General features: G+C 41.6%; 1 protein-coding gene across 1 annotated transcript in view; it reads right to left on the reverse strand.

The window, feature by feature from the left end:
* LOC132404944 (laminin subunit alpha-3-like) overlaps window positions 1–20787 on the reverse strand; it is a 307054-nt gene that overhangs the window by 238330 nt on the left and 47937 nt on the right. The window contains 1 exon segment of the mRNA XM_059989599.1: window positions 4274–4391. Within this exon segment, the coding sequence (XP_059845582.1) occupies window positions 4274–4391 (118 nt within the window).

The raw sequence follows: 20787 nt of genomic DNA on the forward strand, positions 1-20787 counted from the left end.
TTGTACCTGCCTCCACCATTTCCTCTGTCGACTGGTTCAATATTTTATTTTATTTATTGAGATACAGTGCAGAGTAGGCCCTTCCAGTACTTTGAGCTGTGCTACCCAGTAACCCCCAATTTAACCACAATTTACAATGACCAATTAACCTACCAACCAGTACATGTGGGAGAAAACCAGAGCAGTAAAAAACCATGTAGGGAGTAAACCTACATGGTCAAAGGGAGAACATACAAGCTCCTTACAGACAGTGGTGGGAACCCAGCAGCCTCTGTGTGGAAAAGGTTGCCATGTTGTCATGAGTTTATAAACATTTATAAGTACAAAGTTCAAAGTAAATTCATTATCAAAGTACAGTATGAACTGTTTTATGTTATTATGTACTATGTTGAGACTCATTTTCTTGCAGCAATTTACAGGGAAAAAGAAATGCAATAGAATTTTATGATACATTGTACATAAACAAAGACTGACAACCAGTATGCAAAACTATACAAATAAAAATAATACTTACAGCATGAGTTGTAAAGAATCCTGAGAAGTGAGTTACAGAATCAGTTCAGAGTAGTGGTGAGTTCAGGCTATCCATAGCAGTGCAACGGCCTGATAGTTACAGGGTAATAACTACACCCGATGTGGGACCTAATCAGAAGGGCCTGTTCCTGTGCTGTACTGTTCTATGTTTAAAGAACTTTTACAACAGAACCACTTTCCTGAATTATTCACATATCCCTTGATTTCCATTAAGATACAAAAATATTCTGATCTCTGCATTGATTGTACTCAACAACTGAGCTTCCACAGGCCTTGGGTATAAGGGATTCCAAAGGTTCTGGAAGAAGAAATGTTTTCATTTCTCTGTCGTGATGGGACAGCCTGATACTTTCTGAACAACCCAGCTGTAAAAAGTAGTTTCAACAACTAGTGAAATTATTAAGATGTATAAACCATAGAAAGGGTGCAGAGGAGATTTACTTTCTTTCTTTCTAAATCTTTTTATTAATATTAGTAATATGGACAGAATACAGATGATATATTGTTAAGGAAATTACCAACATACACATTCCATTACATATGAAAAAAAAACATACATAATAGTTACAATATAAATGAGTTTACCAAGACATAAGCCATAAGATATATGTATGGACATAGTAAATCTAAATATTTCATAATGTATAATATAAAAAAAACAGAAAAAAGAAAGAAAAAAAAAACAAAAAAAAAAATTTTTATAATGCAGAACTAGCTAATCTAATCTAATAACTATAACTAATAAGTAATATAAAAGAAAAAAAAACAAAAGAGAAGGAAAAAAAAAGCTGGCTGTTTATAATATCTCACAAAAATAAGTATTTATCAATGCCGTCACTTCCGGTCCTCTCAAAATACATAAGCTTATACATAATACATAGATCAAGCTTATTCAGCTTGGAAAACTAAGGGATTACTAAGATTTTCTGATTTATTTTTAGATAATTGTTTCATGTCTTTTGAACAATTATCCAACAAATATAACTTGCCGAGATTTCATTTTTTTAGATATTTACAGATTAGACATTTTTTAAGTTCTGTACTCTCTACGTTTCCAAATTTTGTGCCTTCAGATACTTTGGAGAGTTTATTTGAATTAGACCCTTTTCAAAAAGGGCTTATTTCAAAACTTTATAATATAATTATGAAGATACGTTCAGAGCCTCTTTGTAAGACTAAACAGGATTGGGAAAGAGAGCTTAGTTTTAGTATTTCTAGTGAGAATTGGGATAGAATTCTTCAATTAGTTAATACATCATCATTATGTGCCAAACATTCACTAATACAATTTAAAGTCGTACATAGGGCCCATATGTCCAAGGATAAATTAGCTCATTTTTACTCTCATATAAGTCCTATTTGTGATAGATGTCATTCTGAAATTGCATCTTTAACTCACATGTTTTGGTCGTGTTCATTTTTGGAGAAATATTGGAAAGATATTTTTGATATTATTTCTGCGGTTTTGAATATCGATTTACAACCTCATCCTATTACCGCAATTTTTGGTTTACCAATGTTAGACTCACTGCATTTATCTTCTTCAGCCCGTCGAATGATTGCATTTCTAACTCTGATGGCTAGAAGATCTATATTGTTGAATTGGAAAGAAATTGATCCTCCCATTGTATTTAATTGGTTCTCTCAAACTATGTTATGTTTAAATTTAGAAAAAATTAGAAGTGGTACTTTTGAGACTTCTATTAAATTTGAAAAGTTATGGAGACCATTTATTCAACATTTTCATATGATGTAATATGACCCTGTGCCAAGTTCATTTGATTTCCCAGCTTTTAGCTTATGTATTTTGAGAGGACCGGAAGTGACAGAGGAGATTTACAAGGATGTTGCCAGGATTGGGGAGCACGCCTTATGAGAATAGGTTGAGTGAACTTGGCCTTTTCTCCTTGAAGCAACGGAGGATGAGAGGTGACCTGATAGAGGTGTACAAGATAATGAGAGGCATTGATCATGTGGATAGTCAGAGGCTTTTTCCCAGGGTTGAAATGGCTAGCGTGAGAGGGTATAGTTTTAAGGTGCTTGGAAGTAGGTACAGAGGAGATGTCAGAGGTAAGTTTTTTATGCAGAGAGTGGTGAGTGCGTGGAACGGGCTGCCAGTGACTGCGTTGGAGGCAGAAACGACAGGGTCTTTTAAGAGACTCCTGGATGAATACATGAAGCTTAGAAAAAATAGAGGGCTATGGGTAACCCTAGGTAGTTCTAAGGTAAGGACATGTTCAGCACAGCTTTGTGGGTCGAGGTGTGGTGTAGGTGTTCTATGTTTCTATGCTTCTATAAGCCTACTTTAAAGTGTTTCTCATTTTCATATCCTTGCTTTAATGGAACATTGCTGTAAAGTTTGTAAAGTAAGTACAGCATGCATTTGATTCAGAGAGTCATACATCTGGAAGCAGACCCTTCTGGCCAACTTGTCCATGCCTATTCATGTACTTGTCTAAGTATATTTCAAACATTGTTAATACTCCCTCCTCAACCACTTCCACTGGCAAGTCAATCTATATATCTACCACCCTCTAGATGAAATATATGTCCTTCAGATTCCTAAATCTCACTAAGTTCACCTTAAATCTATGCCCTCTTGTTTTTAATTCCTTTTCCTGGGAAACGATTCAGTGAATTCACCCTATCTATGCCTCTCATGAAGTTATATACCTCTACAAGATCACCTCTCATTCTCCTACACTCCAATGAATAAAGCCCCAACCTGCTCAACCTCTCCCCATAACTCCATCCCTTGGTACTGGAAATGATGTTAGGTAGTAATACAAGGCATGATTCTAAAGGTCAGCATGTCAGGGCTGGAGGCAAGAAACAGACCGGTGTTCAGCTCACCACTCCGCAAAGTTTACTCATCTCTGTGCAGAACTAAGGCTGTAGCCTACAACTAATGGGCTCCTGATTCAGCTGTGGTGATGACTGGCTTTGTGGCTGTGAACTCCAGTTCTGAATGTTGTTTGCTTACTTTTAGTTTTGGCACAATTAGTTTCTTTTTCTACGCACATTGGATGTTTGACAGCCTCTTTCTCATCAAATCCTGATGAAAGTTCTCAGCCCAAATTATGGACTGTTTACTCTTTTCCGTAGATGCTGCCTGGCCTTCTCAGTTCCTCCACCATTTTGTGTGTACTACAGAGATCTGAGGGGTACATTTTTCCACACAGAAGATATCTGGAATGAGCTGCTAGTGGATTATTGGTAGCTAGTATGACATTTAAAAGTTGCTTGATTGTGTACATGGATAGGAAAGGTGCAGAGGGAGAAGAGTTCAATGCAAGTAAATGGGATTAATGTAGATAGGCATCATTGTCCAGAAGCAGACTCTGTCTATATCTCTCACTGCCTTAGTAAAGTAGCCAACATAATCAGATTCTTGACCTCACTATCTAACTTGTTATGTTCTTGCACCCTATTGTCTATCTGCACTGCACTTTCTCTATAACCGTAATGCTTTATTCTGCATTCTGTTATTGCTTTTTCCTTGTGCTACCTCAATGAAATGATCTGCATGAACAGAATGCAAGATAAGCCTTTCACTGTCCTCAGTACATGTGACAATAATAAACCAATTCCAAGAATAAATCCTCCTCAGTTCATCTCCTTCACCTCAGGTGGAACTGAAAGACCACATCGATTGTACAATGTTATGAAAAATACTTAGATTTTTAAAAACATCAAGATAACAAAGAAAAATACTAGAAATGAAACCTGTGAGACTCACGAGCAAAGTACTGCCATGGCTTGTAGGATCTTCCAAAATCGACTGATCGCTCAAGAACCCAGAGGTCAGGACGTGGAGAGTTTGCAAACTTGATAAGGATATAAGCCACGTGGAAGAGCTGTTAAAAGGACACAGTAATTGGTTATGATAACATAATTTCTAACAGTCAAGACAGAAACTCCTAAATGAATTTGTTTTAATTTGTTTTCCGAATATGACTGCCAAGGCCAGCATTTATTGCATGGTGATGCCTCTGAATTTCAAGGGTAGGTGATTGGACACTACTTTTCTGGAGGTGGCAATTGCTGGCACTCCTGAATTGCAAATATCCATGTTAGTCCTCAACAATGGTAATATCATCAGGCTCATGAGCAAGCAAGTTATATAAAGAGCTCAAAGTCATAACGATGTTTTCGAAGTGTTAGGCTGTCTCCACCCAATAGATGGAGTGTTTTTTCTCAAAAGTGGAAATAATTATAAATTAGCCAAAGAAAGGAAAGTACATAACTCTGCATGAGAAAATGTGATCTAAATTACTCTTTAATTAGCAATTGTCGAGGTAGGCAGTTCAGTGGAAGAAAACATTTACAAACATGTTAAGAGATCAGCATATAATGACATTAATTAGCAGTTCCGTTGCTGAAGGCAATTATTAAATTTTAAAGTTATGGATAAATAGGGTATAATGAGAAGTGTAAGATAAATACTAGGTAGTTAGCAATAGGCAACACAGGTTTGCAAATTACTTGGAAGCACTGTATGATGTTAAGCTGTTCAGAAAGTGAGCTGATGTATACTCTTTGAACACCAGGGAAATAGAAAGCAGTCACCTTAGGTATTTACAACAATGTCAACTACTTGTATTTAAGAAGCAGCTCAGCAAAGTAAAATCCCAAACCTGGCTCGCAAAATATCATCAAACAACAGCAGATTAGGAGACAGAAGAGAGACTGCAGATGCTGGAATCTGCACCAACACACAAAGAGCACTGGATAGGTCATGCACCATTTGCAGAGGGAACAGACAGTAAGTGCTATGGGCTGAGCCTGCATCTGATCCAGTGGGACCAGGAAAAGGGTCCATTTCCCTTCACTGGTGCTGCCTGCCAACTGAGTTCCTCCGAAACTCATTCTGTGTAGCTAGCATTAGGAGAGAGGCATTGGATCTCGCAGTTCATCCATCCAAAACCTTTCCTCAGAAAACACACCAGCCATTCCCAGTATTAGTCAAGTCCACCCTTCCTTTCCTGTTCCTTTCATTGAATGATGGAAGATTGATTGCTTGGGAGTCCATTCATCTTATCAAGTTTGAGCCTGTTGAACAGGAACTCCCCAGCCTAATCCCACCTCTCCATTTTGGTCTGTAGCATTGCAGGTCAAATACACACTCACATAGTGCTCCAATGTGATGGGGGTTTCTCCCTCTCCACTCCTTCAGGCAGTGAGTTCCAGACCCCCACTACAACATGGGTGAAATGTTTTCTCCTCAACACTCCTTTCTTCTACCATTTACTTTACATCTTTAGCTTCAGCTTTTGATTGCTTTGCTGAGGGAAAATGCTTTCATCCAATGTACTCTATCCAAGCCCAACATGATTTTACACACCTCAGCATATAATGACATTCCTCATCTCCTTCCTCAACTCTCTCTCTCTTGCAAAGAAACACAGTGCATTCAATTTTTCCTTACATCTTTCTGACTTAAAGCATTCTGACTGGTTGCAATCTGATCTGGTGTGGGCACTCCAATGCACAGGAACCCAAGAAGCTACAGAAACTGGATGACTCAGCCAGTTCCATTGCAGGTACAACTCTCCCCATCATCGAGGACATCTATAGGAAGAGGTGTCTCAGGAAGGTGACAGCCATTATCAGGAACCCCCCACTATCCGGGCAATACCTCCTTCTCAATACTGCCATCAGGAAGGAGGTATAGGAGCCTGAAGACCCAGATCTCAAGGTTCAACAACAGCTTCTTCCCCACTGCTATCAGGTTTTCGACCCAATCTGAAACACCCAAACACTACCTTGGGCAATATTTCCCAAAACTTTCATTAATACGCTTTCCCCCTTTCTTTCCAGTCATAATGAAGGGTCTCAGCCCAAAATGTCAACTGTTCATTCATCTCTATAGATGCTGCCTGACCTGCTGTGTTTTCAGGCTTTTGTACCTTCTGCCCAACAGAAGAGGAAAGATGGAAGGGAACATATCAGGAGTAGATGGGAAGTGTAGACAGAGTCCATGGAAGCAATGTGCTAAGCTTTGTCCACAACCCTCTGCAGCTTCTTGTTGTCTTGGGCAAAACTGTTGTCATACTAAGTGATAATGCATTCCAAAAGCATGCTTTCAATGGCACATCGGTAAAATTTGGTAGAGGTCGACAGGGACATGCCAAATTTCTTCAGACTCCTGAGGAAGTAGAGGTGTTTGGTGCTTATGAGATTTCTTGGCCATGGCATTCTGTGGTTGAACCAAGTTCATTGATGATGTTCACTCTTAGGAATATGAAGCCTTCAACCATCTTGACCTCAGCTCTGTCATTTATACCAGAGGCATCCATACCCAAGACTAAAAACCTGAACTTGAAATTGAACCAGTGTTCTCTTGGCAACATGGATGGCAAATGATAATTAGCCGTCACTGCAAGACAGAAGTAGGGAAGTCTTGTTATGATTGTGCTGTGTCCAGATGCCACACCTGTAGTACTGCACACAGTTTGGTCGCTTTATTTAAGAAAGAATATGCCAGTACTAGAGGCAGTCCAACAGAGATTCACGAGCATCATTTCTGAGATGAGAGGATTCCCTCATTATGAGTGACGAATGAAATCAGATCTGTATTCTTTGCAATTTAGAGATTTAGAACAATGGGGTTAATCCTATGGAAACTTTTAAGATCCAAAATGGGTTTCACAGAGTGGTTGTCAAGATAGAACATAGAAACTTGGACAGTAGAGCACAGGTACAGGCCCTTCAGCCCATAATGTCTGTGCTGAGTATGATACCAAATTAAGCCAGTACCTCTGTCTCCTGCCACTACTGACAATCTCCCTATAGCTTTGATGGAGAGCAGCTCACATTTAACATGGGATCTGACTCCTGTTTGTATCCAAGACCAAACATCATAAGCTGAATATCCAGTTTGTGACATCCCAAAGCTTTTCCAGAATCTTCAAGGCACCAGTCAAGAGATTGATGGAATACTCCCCAGTCATTTGGGCAGAGTTATTCCATGCACTCAACATCCACCACATTACCTTTCCACTATCTACAAGTCCTGGTGTGATGGAATACTCCCCACTGCCTGGGCAGAGTTAGTCTATGCATTCAAAAAACACCTTGTTACCTTTCAATGATATACAGGTCTGGAGTGTGACTGACTGGAGTCAGTCCATGTATTCAACAACCAACACATTGCATTTCCACCATCTACAAGTCTAGTTGTGATGGAACACTCCCCACTTTTCTGGGTAAAGTTAGTCCATGTACTCAGCATCCATAAGCGTTTCTCCCATCATGAAGGCACAATTCGGGGGTGTGATAGATCACCCCTCACTTGACTGCTTGAGTGCAGGGACAAACATCTTCAGGATGCTTGACAAAGCAGTATCCTAAACACTCCTTTTCTGCCTCCACCACCAGTGCACAGTGGCTGTAGTGTGCAATTGCCACTTGACCAGCACCTTCAGGACCTTCCAAACCCACCAGCTCTGTCAGAGGTAGGACAAGTTGAGGGAACGACCATCCACAGGCTCCTTCTCCTAGTCACGTACTTGAAAGCACATTGCCCGTTCTTTCATCGCCACTAGATTGAAGTCCTCCTCAACACCAGAGGAAGCACGTTCACTGGAAGGGCTGCAGTGGTTGAAGAAGGCACTCAGCACCTCCTTAGGGATAGGAAATAAACGCTTGCTTTGTGCGGCACATCCAGGTAAAACCAGAACTGAAACAGACCAGTTGGATAGAAGCAGATGTTAGTTAGCCTCAGGGTATGGTTGTGTCCTGAATGACCCGGTATTTTAACATCTCACCAGCTTGACGGAGCCTCCAGGAGCTGAAGTTTCATTAATCGTTGGTCTTGTGTTTCAAATCCTCTGTGCAGCACCACACAACTGGAACAAACTGTGAGCGATGTGCCCCATTTTATTACCGGAGGGCAGGAGTTCCCAAGGATGCACCGGATGGCTGTGTAGGTGAGCATCATCTCATGGACATACAGTGCTGTGCCCTCTATGTCAGCACAGTGTGGGCAACCTACAGCAGGCTCTGGAGGTGGGAGCTTCAGGAAACTGGCCAAAAGATGTTGTTACACCCAGTCAGATATTGCCTCTGCTGACTTCCACTAAGAGTTAAGCCAACTGGGATGTGAAACCAGCATCCCCAGTAAAATAAAACCACCACATCTCAGTTAAGTCAGCCCTGCCCAATCTCACCATATTCCCAGTTATCTACAGACACGAGACTGCAGATGTCGGGATGTGGGGCAACACCAAAAGGCACTGGAGGAACTCAGTGGATCAGGCAGCACCTGTGGAGAGAAATGGACGGACAGAGACCATTCACCAGGATTGGAAAGAGAGAGGGGATAAACCAGCACAGAAGGGTGGGGGAGAAGCAGGGGAGCAAGAACTGAGAGGTGATGGGTGGATCTAGGTGAGGGGTAATAGGCAGATGAGGGAGGGGAGAGGGGCAATGATATAAAAAGCTGAGGTGGATGAGATAAAGGTTTGAAGAAGATGGAGAGAGACTGGTGGACCATAGAATAAAGGGAAGGAGGCAAGGTGGGGTACCAGAGGGAGTAATGTGCCAACCCCACCAGTTACTCCAGAGCACAGGGACACAGAAAATAGGAATAGGAGTGTGCCCTTGATAGAGCAATCACCGTAATCATGGCTGATCTATGCTGGCTTCACTCCTTTTCTCTCTTAGTTCTTAAGTGTGTATGGAACCGGAAGAAATAGCAGAGGTACTTAATGAATCCTTTGCTTCAGTATTCACAACAGAAAAGGATCTTGGCGATTGTAGGGATGACTTACAGCAGACTGAAAAGCTTCAACATGTAGATATTAAGAAAGAGGATGTGCTGGAGCTTTTAGAAAGCATCAAGTTGGATAAGTCACCTGGACCAGACGAGATGCATCCTAGGCTGCTGTAGGAGGCGAGGGTGGAGATTGCTGAGCCTCTGATGATTATCTTTGCATCATCAATGGGGACAGGAGAGACTCTGGGGGATTAGAGGGTTGTGAATGTTGTTCCCTCATTCAAGAAAGGGAGTAGCAATAGCCCTGGAAATTATAGGCCAGTGAGTCTTACTTCAGTGGTTGGTAAGTTGATGGAGAAGATCCTGAGAGGCAGGATTTATGAACATTTGGAGAGGCATAATATGATTAGGAATAGTCAGCATGGCTTTGTTAAAGGCAGGTTGAGCCTTATGAGCCTGATTGAAATTTTTGAGGATGTGATTAAACACATTGATGCAGGTAGAGCTGTAGATGCGGTGTATATGGATTTCAGCAAGGCATTTGATAAGGTACCACAGTACCACATGCAAGGCTTATTGAGAAGTAAGGAGGCATGGGATCCAGAACTGGCTTGCCCACAGAAGGCAAAGAGTGGCTGTAGACAGGTCATATTCTACATGGAGGTCTGTGACAAATGGTGTGTCTCAGGTATCTGTTGTGGGACTCCTTCTCTTCATGATTTTTATAAATGACCTGAATGAGGAAGTGGAGGGACAGGTTAATAGTTTTGCTGATGACACAAAGTTTGGGGGTGTTGTGGATAGTGTGGAGGGCTTTCAGAGGTTACAGTGGGATATTGATAGGATGCAAAACTGGGCTGAGGAGTGGCAGGTGGAGTTCAACCCTATCAAGTGTGAGGTGGTCATTTTGGTAGGTCAAATATGATGGCAGAATATAGTATTAATGGTAAGACTCTTGGCAGTGTGGAGGATCAGAGGGATCTTGGGGTGCAAGTCCGTAGGACACTCAAAGCTACTGTGCAGGTTGACTCTGTGGTTAAGAAGGCATATGGTTTATTGACCTTCATCAATCGTGGGATTGAGTTTGAGAGCCGAGAGGTAATGTTACAGATATATAGGCCACCGGTCAGACCCCACTTGGAGTACTGTGCTCAGTTCTGGTCACCTCCCTACAGGAAGGATGTGGAAACTACAGAAAGGGTGCAGAGGAGATTTACAAGGATGTTGCCTGGATTGGGGAGCATGCGTTACGAGAATAGGTTGAGTGAACTTGGCCTTTTCTCCTTCGAACAACAGAGGATGAGAGGTGACCCGATAGAGGTGCATAAGATGATGAGAGGCATTGATCGCGTGGATAGTGAGAGGTTTTTTCCCAGGGCTGAAATGGCTAGCATGAGAGGGCACAATTTTAAGGTGCTTGGAAGTTGGTACAGAGGAGATGTCAGGGGTAGGTCTTTTTCTGCAGAGAGTGGTGAGTGTGTGAAATGGGCTGCCGGCAATGGTGATGGAGGCAGATAAGATAGGGTCTTTTAAGAGACTCCTGGATAGGTACATAGAGCTTAGAAAAATAGAGGACTATGGGTAACCCTAGGTAATTTCTAAAGTAAGTACATATTTGGCACAGCATTGTGGGCCAAAGAGTCTGTACTGTGCTGTAGGTTTTCTATATTTCTATGTATTTGACTGACTATAGAGTGAATGCGGGAAAAGACCTGAACCACTTGTATTTTTGAATGTATAATGAATCAAGCATATTTCTGAATTAAATTAGAGCTCTCAGCATTTGTTTGCTGACCCACTGTTGCCTTTTCGTCCTTTCGGAGTTTTCCCATGTCTTTGATGAATTGATTTTCCATGCACTTGGATGGCCTCCCAAGTCAGTGCTATTTGTAGAACCTCCACTGAGGCTCTGCCGCCTACACAATCCAAACACATCTGGGAGACCAATCAAGCTGCTCCTGAATCGGGTTGGGAATGACAGTCGTTAGATTCATCCAAGACACATAGATTATTTCAATTCTGTCAGGTCACCAGAGTAAATAGAAACCTGTTCTATGTGAGTGTGAGTTTGCTGCAACAGTAAACATCCTAGTACTGCAGATTCATTTATAGAAGGCCAGGAGAATCAGTGTATCCCACAGCTCCCCACACAATTAGGGCAGAGCCCTGCCAACATTTTGTGGAGTTTATATATTAAACAATCCTGGAATCACCTGCTCTGTAAGACCGTTGCTGCTATTACAATAAAGCATTAATCAAGAAGGGAACAAGGGATAATCTTGGAAGCTATAGACCAGTGAGTCTCACGTCAATGTGAGGAAAGTTACCAGAGAGAATTCTTAGGGATAGGATTTAGGAGCAGTTGGAAACATGGCCTATTAAGGAGAGCTAGCATGGCTTTGTGCATGTCTTACTAATTTGATTGAGTTAGCAAAAAAGGAGCTCAAGATGTTGTCTACGTGGATTTTAGTAAGGTGTTTGACAAGATCCCTCATGGGAGGCTCATCCAGAAGATAAAGATGCATTGGATCAATGGTAAATTGGCATTTAGATTCAGAACTGGCTTGCCCATAGAAGACAGAGAGTGCTGGTTGAAGGAACATATTCTCGCTGGAGCTCTGTGATTAGTGATGTTCTACAGGGATCTGTACTGGGACCCCAGCTGTTTACGGTGTATATAAATGATCTGAAAGAAAATGTAAATGGGTTTGGTTAGTAAGTTTGCCAATGATATGAAGAGTGGTGGTGTTGCAGATGACTGGCAAAGAACACAGCGGGTTATAGATCAGTTGCAGATATGGGTGGAGAAATAGCAGATGGAGTTTCATCTGGCCAAATGTGAAGTGTTGCACCTTGGTAGGTCAAATGTAAAGAGGCAGTGCGCTGTTTAAGGCAAGACGCTTAACAGTGTTGAGGAGCAGAGAGATCTTGGGGTCCAAGTTCAGAGCTCCCTAAGCGTAGCTACACTGGTTAGTAGAATGGTTAAGAAGAACTGGAAGCAATACTCCAAATGTGGTCTAACCAGAGCTTTATAGAGCTGAAACATTATCTCCCAGCCTTTGACCTCAGTCCCCCAACTAATGAAGGCCAATACACCATACACCTTTTTAACCATCCTATCAACTTGCGTGGCAGCTTTCAGCAAACTACAGACTTGGGTCCAAACTTCCCTGTGTACCTCCAGACTGAAGAATCCTGACAATAACCTTGTATTTGGTCTTTGATGATATTGCACAATAAACCAACATATTTGCTTTTCTCATTATTGCCAATGGTCAGCAGTAATTAGAGAAGCAATTACATAGGGAGACTACAGAAACTGTAGGAACAATCCAGTTGAAAAAGTGGACGATTTTAACTTCCCTGAGACTGACTAGTGCTAAGGGATTAGATGGGGTATAATTTGTTAAGAGTGCCCAGGGCCATCTTAACCGCGTTTTACAGGGGCACCATTGAGAACATCTTGACAAGTTGCATCTCCATCTGCTATGGGAGCAGTTGAGCATCAGACCGGAAGTCCCTACAAAGGACTGTGAGAACAGCCGAGAGGATCATAGGGGATTTTCTAACATCCATCAGGGACATTTATCAGGAGTGCTGCATACACAGAGCCCTTAGTATTATTAAGGATCCCACCCATTCATCCAGCATCCTCTTTGACTTTCTACCATCAGACGGCAGACTACGATGCATAAAAACAAGAACGGTAAGGATGAGAAACAGTTTCTTCCCTCAGGCCATTAGGCCTTTGAACTCCCAGGTGGATCGTATTCAAAGTGTCACTGGTTAATCTGTTCCGTGCCTTACAATATTTAATATTAATGCACTTTAGTTTGTGAATGTGTGATTCATCTGTAGATCTTATCCTTACCTTCATAAGTTATCATGTGTTATGTGTGCTCTACACCCTGGTTTGAAGGAACATCTCATTTCTATATACTGCATATACATGAATATAATTGAATGACAATGAACTTGACTTGACTTGAAAGTTTTCTTAAGCAATGATGGTCCTACTTCAGAAGGAGCTTCATTTGGTCTTCAATTAAGAAATAAAGCCGACAAGTGGCTAAAGCATCACTGGGGAGAACTTTGGGCCCATGACAAGAGTTCTACTAGTTATAGAAAAAGATAAATTCTTAAATTGGGGCAAGCCTGATTTTGATGGTGTTAGGCAAGAACTTGCAAAGTTTGATTGGGGTGTACAGTTCACAGGTAATGGGATGTTTGACAATAAGGAAGCTTCTAAAACTGAGATAGGGTGAGAGTTCAGGGACAGCACAATCCTGCGAGAGTAAAGGGCAAGGCTGGCAGGTATAGGGATTCCTGTTTCTTTTAAATATATATTTTACTTTTATTTTTATTTAGAGATAACGGGCTCAATAACGGGCCTTCCAGCCCACACTGCTCAATTACACCCAGGTGACCAATTAGCCTACTAATATAGGTCTTTGGAATTTGGGAGAAAATCCAAGTACCTGGAGGAAACCCAATCTGTTGTAGGAAGAACATACAAACTCCTTACATACGGGGGGGTGGGTGGGATTGAATTTGGGTCACTGGCACTGTAATAATGTTATGCCAACCACTACGATACAGTGCTGTGCGATTTGATGATGGAAATTGAGGATCTAATCATGAAAAAGGTATAGGCAGCTAGGCTCAAGCAAATCTCTTGATGATGTGGGAGCTCTAATTAGTCCAGCTTTTCCGGGCCAACTGAACCCACCCTCCATTTCTGGAGGAAGCTTCTGGGGTTTATTTTTCTCAGATTGAATGTTTCTGGAGTCGTGAGGCAGTTTCTGGGGAGCATTGTATCTGATGGTATAGAAATGGGGTATACCTGGAAGATCAGATAAAGGAGAATCAAAATTCAAAGTAAGTTTATTAGCAAGTACAAATACATCACCATATACAACCCTGAGATTCATTTTCTTATGGGCATACTCAATGAATCCAGAAAATAATAACCATACTAGAATCAATGAAAGACCACACCAATTTGGGCATTCAACGAAAGAAAGAAAGAAAGAAAGAAAGAAAGAAAGAAAGAAAGAAAGAAAGAAAGAAAGAAAGAAAGAAAGAAAGAAAGAAAGAAAGAAAGAAAGAAAGAAAGAAAAAAAGAAAAATAAATAAATAGATAAATAATCAATAAGTATCGAGAACATGAGATGAAGAGACCTTGACAGTAAGTCTATAGTTCATGGAAACAAATCAATGATGGGGCAAGTGAAGATGAATGAAATTATCCTCTTTGGTTTAAGAGCCTGATGGCTGAGGGATAATGACAGAATCCTAAGACATTCTACATACACCAAGAGCAAAAATTGTGGCTGGGGAGAGCAGGCCTGTTTAGGGATCAGTGTGTCATCCATGTGGAACATCAGTAGAGTCTTAAATGAGTACTTTCATCTGTATTTACCATGGGGAAAGAACTGGAAGCTAGACAGTTCAGTGATGACCTTGAACATATCCACATCACAAAGAAGGTGCCGGTGATCTTGAAGCCAATAAGGGTGGATAAAGGTGGAAAGCATCCTATGCAGATGTATCACAGCCTACAAACAGTACTGGATACTGCCCAGTCCATCACAGGTAATGCCCTCCCCACCACTGAACAATGTTTTATAGATGACTGTCACAGGACACCAGCATCCATTATCAAGAAGCCCCACCATACAGGCCATGCTCTCTTCTCACTGCTACCATCAGGTAAAAGGTACAGGAGGCTCAGGACTCACACCATTATGTTCAGGAACAATTATTACCCTTCAACATCAGGCTCATGAATAGAGGGGATAACTTCACTTCATTTGCTACATTACTGAACTGTTCCCACAGCCTGTATACGGACTCACCTTCAAGAACTCTTCATCTCATGTTCTTGATATTTATTTATTTATTATTGTTATTTTTTTCTTCTTTCTTTTTGTATTTGCACAGTTTGTTGTTTATTTTTTCACAATGGCTATTGTCCATCCTGTTGGGGGTGGTCTTTCATTGATTCTAATGTGTTTCTTGTATTTACTGTGATTGCTCACAAGGAAATAAATCTAAGGGTTGTAAATGGTGACATATGCGTACTGTGATAATAAATTTACTTTGAACTTTGATCGGTGAGTAACTTGACTGTTATTACTAGTGGCTCTGCTTCATTAGGAGTTTGAGGAGATCCAATATGTTACCAAAGACCGTTGCAAATTTCTACAGATGTACAGTGGACAGCATTCTGACAGGTTGCATCACCGTCTGGAATGGAGGCTCCAATACACAAGAAGCTGCAGAGGGTTGTCGACTCAGCCAGCCCCATCACCGACAGAACCCTCCTCCCCATTGAGACCTTCTTCAAGAGGTGGTTCCTCAAGAAGGTATCATCACCATCAGGAACATGCCCTCTTCCCATTACTGCCAATTGGGAAAGAGATACAGGAGTCTTTAGACCCACACTCAGTGATTCAGGAACAGATTTCAGATTTCTGAATGGTCCATGAACCCATAAACATGACCTCATTATTCATTTGTTTTTTGCAATATTTATTTATTTGCATAATACAAAGTAATTTTATATTTTTGCGCTGTACTGCTGCAGCAAACAAATTTCATGACATCTAGGTCACTGTCCAGTTTTCCCAATCCTCAAGGGAGAACTTTCACAGCTCAATAGCAAACAGCACCTTAATACTCTGACAATTCACGACCTGCAACTGACACACCCACTTACCAAGTTCTACACAAAACACTATCTTCTCACTGGCTCCGTGAACCAGTCACACTGCAAGCAGCGACCTGCCACAACAAGGTGGTTTAATGTAAGGTGTGAGGAGAGAGACACATACATGGATGTATGTGTACAGAAATATTTGAGCAGAGGAGGGTTTTTTTGTTGCAAAAATTGTGTATATTTTCTTGTGAATGCTGTTGATATGATGTCATGTATCTGTGATGCTGTTGCAAATAAGATTGGTTCATAACATAGTTAGATTGGGTGAGACTAGAACTAGAGATCATAGAACTGGAAGCTAGACAGTTCAGTGATGACCTTGAACATATCCCACATCACAAGGAAGGTGCCGGTGATCTTGAAGACAATAAGGGTGGATTGCATCTGTGGATAGATGGACTTGTGTAGATAACAATAAACTCAACTTTGACTATGTCTCTGCTGACTGATACTCTCTGCTACATTTATGATATTTAATTAACCCCACTTAAAAACCCACCATTTTAGTTCTAAGTGGTCAGAACGATTGTGGTGTTGCTAAACTGTAGTGATTGAAGTTGTGCCACTTGGCTTGAGAAACAAATGGTTGAAGGGAACTGACTGTTTCTGAACCTGGAGGTGTAAGACTTCAGGCTTTTGCACCTCCTGCCTGATGGTAGCTATGAGAAGATCGCATGACCAGTGGGAATTGTCTTCTTCAGGCTTCGCTTTCTAAAGATACAGTCAGTGGTGGGGATGGGAACCCACAGGCAGCTTCAATCAGGCATTTAAGGTGAGAGGGGAAAGTTCAAAGAATTGGTGTTTTTTTTATACTAGAGAGTGGAGGGTGGCTGGGATGTGCTGCCTGGGGTAGTGGCGGTGGCAAATATGATAAGGGTGTTTAAGGCGCTCTTAGATAGAAGGTGCAGGTCGATGGCAATAGGCAGTTTGAATGGTTCAGCACAGACTAGATGACCTGAATGGGGCTATTTCCGCACTGTACTTTTCTATGACTCAGTGACTCCATAGAAACATGTGTGCAGAGAATGGAGGGATATGGACATTGTGTAGGCAGAAGTGATTAGTGTAGATAAGTTTTTAATTACTAGTTTAGTTAGTTCAGCACAACTGCATAGGCCCAGTGCCTGTTCTTGTGCTGTACCATTCTATTTTCTTTGTTCTATGTTCTGTGTTCTATGATCTTTGATACGAAGAGAATTTTGGAGAACAATCTGGAACTCGGTGTTGTAAAGGTAGAAAAAGAGACCCTGGGGAGAGAGTTTGCAAGACTGCGGAGGGAGAGTGGTGGACTGGGACTGAAGGGACTGCTCTACCTGGAGCCAGCACAAATCAGATGAACAGAATGTTCTCCTTCTGTGTAGTAACTGTTATTCATAGAGTCATACTGCATTGTAACAGGCCCTTCAGCCCATCTGGTCCAAGATGTCCCATCCAAGCTAGTCTCATTTGCCAGCATTTGGTCAGTAACCTTCCAAGCTTTTCCGATCCATGTACGTGTCTGGCTGTCTTCTGAAAGTTATTATTATACCTGCTTCAACCACTTCGTTCAGCAGCACATTCCAATAAAATACCATTTTTTATGTAAAAAAGATACCCCCAGATTCCTATTAAATCTCTACCTCTCACTCTATCTTCTCCTTCATGATTTTATATGCCTCTATAAGATCACTCCTCAGTCTCAAATGCTTCAAGGAATAAAATCCTAGTCTGTCCAGCCTCTCCCTTTAACTCAGTCCCTCAGATCCTGGCAGCACCTTTGTAAATCTGTTCTGTATTCTTTCCAGCTTAATAACATCTTTCCTATAGCAGGACAACAAAACTGCATGATACCCCAAGTGCAGCCTAGTTCTATGATACTTTCACAATTGATAGTAACATCAAATGATGCAATTAACCCACTTGCTATGACAAAATTTAAGTTCAAAGTCAGTGCAGAAGGTCAGTTTATATTTCACTTCAAGGAAAATTGTGATAATTTTGACTAAAATATTGGACAGACATGATGTTGGTGCCTGTTTTGGTAAAGTTTGATTATTACAGTTCTCTTCTTGTCTTGACTGTTAAGAATTATTCAAAAGGAATACCAAATATTTACTGAATTAGTCTTCTGTTACTTTGAAAATCCTAGCTGCTGACTAGTAAAATAAACAGGACTTCTGCATTGGGTAAATTTATGGATATCAAAAAACAGTACCTTGGCAAAAGTCTGTAGTATAGTAATTTTTATGTAAAGCACTGCAAAGCAACTAATTTTATGCCGTATGTCAGTGATAATAAACGGAATTCTGTTTCTGAATGTAGTCAAGAAATCACCACTGTAATGGTGTCAGCTCCTTAACTGATCTCATCCATTTTTGCAATGAGACATCTGTCCCCATTTGTCACATTCAATCAAATCAACCAGGATTGCAACGTGTGAGAGATCTACCCAAACTCACTAGCAACGCAGGAAACCGCAGATGCTGAAATCCAGTGAACAAACTCAGCAGGTCAAGCGACACCTGTTATGCGGGGGTGGGGCGGGGGGTGCTGAGTGAGCGAAAGAATTATTGAGTGAAGGGTTTCAACCTGAAACATTGACAATTCCTTACCCCTCTCTAAAACACTTCCACACATGCAGGGGCAGAGTTAAGATGGCACCCCATTGAGCTCATCTGCAGAAACTGCTTAAATTTCTCTCTTTAATGTCTTTTTTTACCTTTTCCAGATTGCTGAGGTTCTATTGAGGTGTCTGATGTGCAACAGCACTCAAAACTGCAATACTTTCCACTGTGATGAGTGCCCGCCCTTGGAGCTCACGGACTGACCGTCCATTTATCGACATTCCCCAGCCACGGCATGGAAGATCTGCCTTGTGGACAACTGATTCCAGGCCATCTACAAGATCTGAATTAATGATGGGACACTCTCCACCTGTGTGGGTAAGTACAGTCCCAATAAATGCAAGAAGGTTGACACCATCCAGGATAAGTGGCATCATAGGTAGCTAAGGCTGTAAGGAAGGTGCTTGGCAGAGTGGCCTTCATCAGTCAGGGCACTAAGCATAGAAGCTGGGATGTTATGTTGCACTTGTCCAAGCTGCTGTTGAAGCCACACCTAGAATACTGTGTTCAGTTTTGAGTACCTTGCTACAGGAGAGACATTAAGTTAGAAAGAGTACCCAGGTCTTGAAAGTTTGGACAAAAGGGAGAAATTGGACAGGCTAGGAATCTATCTCTAGCGTAGAAGACTGAGGAATGACTTTGTAGAGGTGCATAAAGTAACAAGGGGTGGGATAGGCTGAATGCACACATTGTTCCCCCGCCATGCCCACCCCCATCCCCCGGGAAAGGGAATTAAAAATTAGAGAGTCTTAGCTTAAGGTGAGAGATGAGAGATTTAAAGGGAATCTGAAAGGCAGCGTCTTCATGCAGAAGGTGGTGGGTCTATTGAATGAGCTGCCAGAGGAAGTGGTTTACACAGGTACAATTGCAACATTTAAAGACAATTAGACAAGAACATGGATAGGAAAGATTTAGAGAGATATGAATCAAATATGGGTAAATGGAACTCACTGAGATGGGATTCTGGGCTAGCACAGGTGAGTTGGGCCAAAGGGTCTGTTTCCTGCTGTATCAGTCTAAGACAAAGCAGCCACACTCTTCATCAGAGGCATTGGGAGTGCAGGACTAATGTCACAGAGAATTACTGGAACAAGACTATCAGTTTTTATTGGTGTATAATTACCACAAACACAAATTATTCTGTACATTAGTGCCTCAAGGTAGTAAAAAGTAAAACCGAAAGCAGAATATGGTGTTAGAATTACAGAGAAAGTGCAGTGCAGGTAGACAGTCAGGTGTGTGGACCATGAGGATAAGATCAAGAGTTCATCTTCAGTGTATGAATGCACTAAAAGGGAGAAGAGATGTGACAGAGTGGCTGAACAGAGAAGTTAAATACCAATCTGCTTAAGGTGAAGAAGGGTTTTAAAACAATAAACAAGGACAGAATAGAATGGTTGGCAGTCGGACATCACGGATTTAAGGAATGTCAGGGAATATAACTAGATGGCCAGTTGCTGTGACCAGGGAGAAGCTGCCCAAGGGAGCAGATTCAACATGCTCATTGTACAGTATCTAGGGTTGAATGACGGGAGATTTGAGAATGAGGTGGGTTCAATTTTGAACTCAAGGTATTACTGGGAGCTGGTGGAATTCAGCAAAGACACATGGGTCAGGCACAAATGTTTCTCCCTCACACCTCTATTATCTTGATGACACCAACAAGGCCAGCATTTATTGCCTCTCCCTGCCTGGCCTTGAGAAGGGGGTAAGCCGCATTCTTGAACCACTGCAGTCTTGCTGGTGACAATGTTCCCTTGGTGCCGTTAGGGAGGGAGTTCCAGGATTTAGAACCAGTGACAGTGAAGAAATGCCAATATATTTCTAAGTCAGGGTGATGAGTGACTTTGAGGGGAACCTGCAGGTGGTGGTGTTGCCCTGTACCTGCTGTCCTTGACCTTCCCGGTGGTTGAAATGGTAGCTATGCTTTGTCAGTGCTGCACACTGTGAGCACTGGTGGGGGAGATGGAGAAGTGCTTCGTTTTCTTTTCACCATCTCGATGCACTTATCTATGGAATGATCTGTATGGATGGCACACGATCTTTTCACTGTTTCTCAGTACGCATGACAATAATAAACCAATGTTGCTAATGGTCTTGTTCCAATAAATCTCCATGACATCAGTTCTATCTTCTCAACACCTTTTCTGATGACAGGTGTTTGGAACCGAACAGTACAATATGGATTTTACCAGAGCTAAAATGTTATC

The sequence above is a fragment of the Hypanus sabinus genome, chromosome 1 (assembly GCF_030144855.1).
Source record: "Hypanus sabinus isolate sHypSab1 chromosome 1, sHypSab1.hap1, whole genome shotgun sequence".
NCBI classification, from domain to species: Eukaryota; Metazoa; Chordata; class Chondrichthyes; order Myliobatiformes; family Dasyatidae; genus Hypanus; species Hypanus sabinus.